The sequence below is a fragment of the Tupaia chinensis genome, unplaced genomic scaffold (genome assembly GCF_000334495.1).
Source record: "Tupaia chinensis unplaced genomic scaffold, TupChi_1.0 Scaffold000272_1, whole genome shotgun sequence".
Lineage (NCBI taxonomy): Eukaryota > Metazoa > Chordata > Mammalia > Scandentia > Tupaiidae > Tupaia > Tupaia belangeri.
The window spans coordinates 7,899,316-7,905,873 of NW_006159754.1; the positions used below are offsets into that span (position 1 = coordinate 7,899,316).

The following is a 6,558-nucleotide window of genomic DNA, read 5'->3' on the forward strand; positions in this document are numbered from 1 at the left end:
ATATACAAAATGTGATTTTCCATCCAGAATATATACTGCATAGTGGCTTAATCATACGTGTTATCATCAATAATTTTCCATTTCTAGTTTCATATATATATATATATATATATACACATATATATATATATTTATTAATTTTTTTTTACCCCTATTTCCCACCCTCTGCTATTTCCCACACTCCTCCTATACTAATCTCAGGTGTCTACAGTTGCTTTTTATTCCTTTTTTCTCCTAGATTTTATTGATTCACAAAATTTATTAAATTATCTAACTGTTTTCAATAGCAAGTTCAACTGGTATGTACATATCTGTGCATACATGTCTAACTTTAGGCGTGAAACTCTGAGTAGAATAAATATACTATAAGGTAGCACCTAGCTGATGCTATATAGCTTACCAGGGTCGTTAAATAGGTATTTTTAAATATATTTTTTAGTTTCAAGAAAAGCAGTTGTAGCTTTAATAAATCAAAGAAATGCTAAGGAACTTCGCTTAAAACTTAAAGCCAAGAAACAGGTTAAGATTTTACTCAAATAGTAGGTGTAAAAGATATATTGAAAAGCACCCCATAACGGTAGCATAACAAAACTAACAGCAAATATAAAATCTATACTTTAAAAACTAATCAAAAAAATTTATACCTGTTAAATCTAATGTTTTTTCTTTCTTCTTTTGAAATTTGGTCCAAACTGTATCTTCTGATAGAGCTAGAAGTATTGCTCTCAGCAATTATTTTGTCTTGAAAAGGCTGATTTTTAACTTGGTGTTTCTCAGGGTCACTTTCAGCTACCGTGAGCTTGGGTGCTTCCAGTTTTTCTGGGAACTCAATCTCAGCACTGATTTTTTCCCTAAGGGAATAGAAATTATGGCATTAGATACTGGTCAGAGACACCCTTTAGGACTCCGTTACTCTCTATTTAACTGTGTCTTATTTAGAACTAAACATTTAGTTGGATATATATTTTTTTAATTGTCAGAATGCCTTATTCACCAGAGAGAAATAGAGAGAGAGAGTCACAGACAGAGACAGAAAGAAGGAGGCAGAAAGCACCTGCCAATGGGGCATGTTCATGCCACAATCACCTCTCCTCTATCTCTCCTTCCTTCCCGTCAGACTTGGGGTACAATCACATGCCTGTGTGGTTTTCTTAATTTTTTTTAAGAAGTTTGCTATAGGGCTCATATGCTCGCCAGACAGAGAGAGACAGAGCGACAGAAAGTGAGAAATCACCCCCCATGGGGGATGGCCACGCCGCAATCCCTTCTCCTCCATTCTCCTCTCGGGATCTTGGGCACACATGCACACGCGCCCGGCATGAGTTTTAAGCCTCCGGGTCCGGGACGTGAACCATGGTCAACTACATGGGAGTCCAGCAACATAGCCATTACGCTAACTGCTGGTCCCCATGCCGGTATGATTTTCAAGCCGCCATGACCAGGATTCCAATTGTAGTTGGCCACGTGGGTCCAGTTCCTAATGCACAGGGCTTAACCATTGCATTAAGGGGCTGGCCCTCCTAATCATCTTTCTCATTAGTCATTTCACAAATATTTACTGAATATCTACTAGGGGCAAAGGTCTTCAAAGTGTTTGAGGTTTATGTCAACTTTGTATTGTTGTAGAAATACATTTTGAAGGGGTCAAAGAATACAAAGCATTTTTTATAGTCTATCATATTCTTATTTAGACACTCTCCAAAAGCACGACTTTCATATGAAATTCATACCAGATGTTTTCTAGAAAAGTTCCATGGGCTGAATGTTTGCACTGACGTTGGTAGAATAAGAACATTCCATATAAATTGTGTAAATTTGTGGTTTTGTTCATTTTATGGAAATCAGTAGAACTCTTTCACATTCAAAGCAAGAAAAATCTTTCTGAATTGTAATATGTTGGAGGAAGGAGGTTTTCTAGGAATGAAATTAAGAGTTCCACATACCTTATAGTAGAGTTTATAAACCACTCTGTGGGGCATTAAAATGATCTTCTTTAAGGTAGGAGCCAGGTGTAGTTTAATTTTGGAACTCTACTGATGTGATTGCTAATATTGTACTGGTCTAGAGCTACTTCAATTTTTATTTAGCGATCACTACCAATCATAGCATATGATATTAATATTAATTCATTTCTTATAAAACAAGGGTAAAATGAACTATTTTTACTCAACACACTTCTGATACTAAATGTGTGGAATTTCTCTTCTCTTACATTAACCAATTTTCCAATGCTTGACACCAACTGGGAGTTCTATAATTCAGTCAGTTCTGGCATTTTTCACTCAGGCTCCATAGACAGCCCCCATCCCTGAGGCCAGTCAAGAAAGGGGGTCCTCGGCTTACTCACACTCCAGTCCAACTTATAGCACAAACTTAGGGAGTTCCCACAACGTCCCCTTCACTATGGTTCAATAATTCACTAGAACAACTCACAAGACTTGGGAAAACTCCATTGTATTATGAACAGTAACAGGAACAGTCAAATGGAAGGGCTGCATAAGGCAAGGGACAGGGAGAGGCACAGAGCTTCAGTACTCTCCAGGCACGCCGGCCTCCATCACCTTGATGTTCCCACCAGCCCTGACCTTTAGAGGGGTTTATGGAGGTTTCACTATGTAGGTGACACTGATCAAATCATTGGCCATTGGTGATTGACTCAATGTCCAGCCCCTTCCTCCTCCCAAGAGGTTGGGTGGGGCATAAGAAGGTGGGGTATGGAATGAAATAGAATTAAAAGCTCCAACCTTGCAACCATGCCTTGTTCTACCTGACACAGAGCCCTCACTCTGAAGTTGTCTAGGAGTCCCCAGTGCCCAGTCATTTCACTAGCATCCAAAAGGCACTCCTCACTCTGGAGAGTCCAAGGATCTTGTAAGCTATGTGCCAGGAACTGGGGACACTGATCAGATATCTATTTTCTATCACACCATATATTAACCCCTAGAAATACATTCACCACGATGGCCTAAAGATTTTGTTGGTTTGTCTGTGCTTATTTACTTGACTGTCATCAATCATTTTCCTAGATATTGATGAAAAGATTCCAAACATAAATAAAAATCCTAGCTTTTCCAAATATGCAGTTATTTCCAACTAAGGGCCAAAATGAACCAGGCATAATGCAAGGGTGAGTGAAAGAAGCTTTTTTTTATTTTTTATTTTTAAACAGCACTGCTCTTTAGAGAACACCAACATTGAAGGACTGGTGACTACATTTTTTTTTTTTTAAGTTACATTTTACCCATTCTGGGGCCACATCTGCAGTGGACACTGGTGAAGGTAGATAGGCAGGGGAGGATGTTGAAGCTTTTCTGGCTGGCCCAGAGAACAGTCCCATCCTTGAGGGAGGGATCAGAGTTACATGCCCTCAATGATCAGAACCCACCTGTAAGTCTAGCCCAGGGAGAGAAGCTGGGCATAATACAAAGCAGGAAGGAAAATAACAGTTCACCAGGCAATTGTGTATTGCCTAATGAACCACTGCTGGTAAAATGAAAAAATACGGCTTTGCACCATGTTCATTTATTTACCCGTACCATGTTTGAGTGAAATATGTGTAAGCAGATTGTAAGAATCAGTACATGGGAATAAAGACTAACCTTGAAAATGTTTTCCTAACACACAAGGATGCTTCAGAAAGTTTGTGGAAAAATGCAATTAAAGTACGAGTTTATTTTGGTACAAACATTTTGAAATGTGTGTATTGTGTATTCATCATGTACATTTTCTGTGAATTTTTTGATGGCTTCTCATATCTATGATACTAGTTTAACAGATAGGAGGATTTGACATCTTCTAGCCAAGAGATTCTAGACATTTCCTCCTACTACAGTGAAACCAAGATAGCGTCATCACTGAATGGCATTTTTCAAACCATGATGATCACCAAGGTTAGTTTGAAAACATCTATTGAACACTTTTAACAGAAGAAATCTGAGGGGAGAACTTATTTTCTATTCACGTTAGTCTATTCATATGGTCACCAAACTAAAGTATTTCTCTGGTTCCTTGGAACTTAATCACATTTCGAAAACAAAAGATTATCTTTACTTTTGAACTTTCTTTTAGAAATTCACATAGGTAGGACCAGCTGTTGGCATAATGGCTAAGTCGCTGGACTCCCATGTATGTGATCCACCACAGTTCGAGTCCCTAACCCAGTGGCTTAAACTCATGCTAGGCATGTGTGCGTGTGTGCCTAAGATCCTGAGAGGAGAATGGAGGAGAAGGGATTGTGGCATGGCCATCCCCCCCAACCCCCCGGGTGGGGAGGGAGGTGATTTCTCACTTTCTCTCTGTCCCTCTCTGTCTTTTTGGCGAGTGCACATGCCTTATAGCAAAAAAAACCTCTCTAAAAAAAAAAAGAAATTCACATAAGTGTATAAGTTTTCAAAACTTAAAAAAATGTAAATCACAAAGTACACCCCAAATTGTATATATCAGCTACTGAGCATTATACAAAATTTTAAATCTCAAAACGTGTGAGTTGTGTGAAGATAAAGTCTATCTAGGCTAAATTAAGGCCAAAGACATAGAAAAATGGAAAGAGGTCGCTCACAATCTGTGTATTGGTTACTTCCTGTTTTCTGTGCCATGGACCTTCACAAAGGCATTCTTTCTCATAAACACTCGCACCAGCCCCCTTTAGGACTTTGCCACACATCTTGTTGACAAAGAACGAGACCATAGCCTATTGTCAATACATGTCTCCAGATGCTTCTGCTAATTGACTGTTATCCAAATCCTGTCCCGTCTCCTGTCTTTCTCCTGTTACTTTTGATCAACATGGGTTATTCCCAAATATTTATATATCTTACCTTGTATTTTATTTTATTTTTTCAGATTTTTGCCATAGTGTGTGTACACTTGCTGGAGAGAGACAGAGACAGAGAGAGGGAAAGTGAGAAATCACCCCTTAGGGTGACAGCCAACCACCATACCTTCTCCTCTATCTCCTTTTGGGATTTTGAGCATTTTCAAACTACTGAACCTGGGGATTGAACTGCAGTCAGCCACATGGGAGTCCAACCCCTTAAGCACCACACCGCCTGCTGGCCCTCTTACTTTTTTTTTAGTTTAAAAGAAGCTCACTTCCATAGAGTCAGTGACTCATTTGTCTCTTTTCTCCAGGCTGTTGGTAGAATCTGGCTGCCTGACCCAGCGTCTGACCCTTATTTTGTGCTAGCTTTGCAAGACCAACAAATTCATATTTCTTTATAACTTTTACTTTACATTTGTCCTTTTACTCGATAATTGTTTGAAGGACAATTTTTCATAAAACTCTGGGTTGTATGATAATCACATTTTCTTCCCCAAAATTTCAGTTTTCATATGATCATAGCCAACGTGCCAAGATAACTTTGTTAGATCAGCTTCTGATTTTTAAAACATTTTTCTCACTTACGTATCTTTTTATCTGTGTACTTTTTATATCAATTTCACCATCTATAAAATGAGGCTAATAATAAATTCACAAAGTTATTGTAAAGATTAAATGAGAGAATGAGTGTGAAGCATTATACTTAGCACATAAAAGGCAGTCAACACATGTCAGGTTCGATTACTATTTTTTGCTTTTGATAGTAGTAGTATTCTGTTAAATACTTAATCTAGGGCCAGCCCGTGGCCTGGTGGGTAAGGTGGCTGGATCCTACATGGCTGACCACATGGTTTAGGTCCTTCATCTGGAGGCTTGAAAAACACGCCAGCATGTGTGCATGTCCACCCAAGTCCTGAAAGGAGGATGATATGGAGAAGGGACCACAGTGTGACCATCTCCCATCCACTTTCCCTCTCTCTTTCCCCCTCTGTCTCTCTCTGGTGAGTGTATGAGTTCTCTGGCAAATCATAAACAACAAACATAATCCTTAATCTTCCCCGTCTTTCTCTTGTGCTAATATATGGAGAAAATGTCAGTAGACCATTCATAAGCAGGTTGATGTCCATATCCAGAAGGGAACTGATATATTTTGGAAAATGCTACAGTATCAGGCTTTTGGATGGGGACACTCAGTCCCCTTTCCCTGCCCATGTCTCTAGTTCAAGGTGTAGGTTACTACACACCGGAGCCTGGATAGGTCAGAGCTCCAGGGCTGGAGCTGCTTCCTTCACGGTTGTAGCGCACCACTGAGGAGACTTTGGGCATAACAGGTCATCGCTAGATACCCACTAACCTCAAGAGGGGCAAGTTGGGTGCCTCCAGGGCAGGGTTGATAGTACCATACAGGACACCAGCCAAATCCAAATTTCAGGTAAGCACCAAATTGTTAAAGTTTTGGCATGCCCTTGGTATGATATGCTAAAAATGTATTAAGCACTCAAAACATTAAAAAATGATCTGTTCTTTATCTGTAATCCAGCAGAATATCTGGTATTTTCATTTGTTAAACCTGACAGTGCTACTCTGGGACAAATCCCTGGTTCGGGGGGGCATGGACCTGCACTGCTCATCCCCATTGCCCGTGTCTGGTGCAGTGCTTGGTACATGGAGGTACCTGAGATGTTGTGGTAGCATCTAAAGTCAGCCTGCCACCCCTCCCACCACCTCCGTGAGGCCTG

General features: G+C 39.9%; 1 protein-coding gene across 3 annotated transcripts in view; it reads right to left on the reverse strand.

Annotated features, from left to right (window-relative positions):
* VEPH1 (ventricular zone expressed PH domain containing 1) overlaps nucleotides 1-6,558 on the reverse strand; it is a 213,475-nt gene that overhangs the window by 80,599 nt on the left and 126,318 nt on the right. For all 3 annotated transcript variants that reach the window (XM_027772379.1, XM_006149776.3, XM_006149777.3), the window contains one exon: nucleotides 645-851. In XM_027772379.1, coding sequence (XP_027628180.1) covers nucleotides 645-851 — 207 coding nt within the window. The remainder of the gene's footprint in view (nucleotides 1-644; nucleotides 852-6,558) is intronic.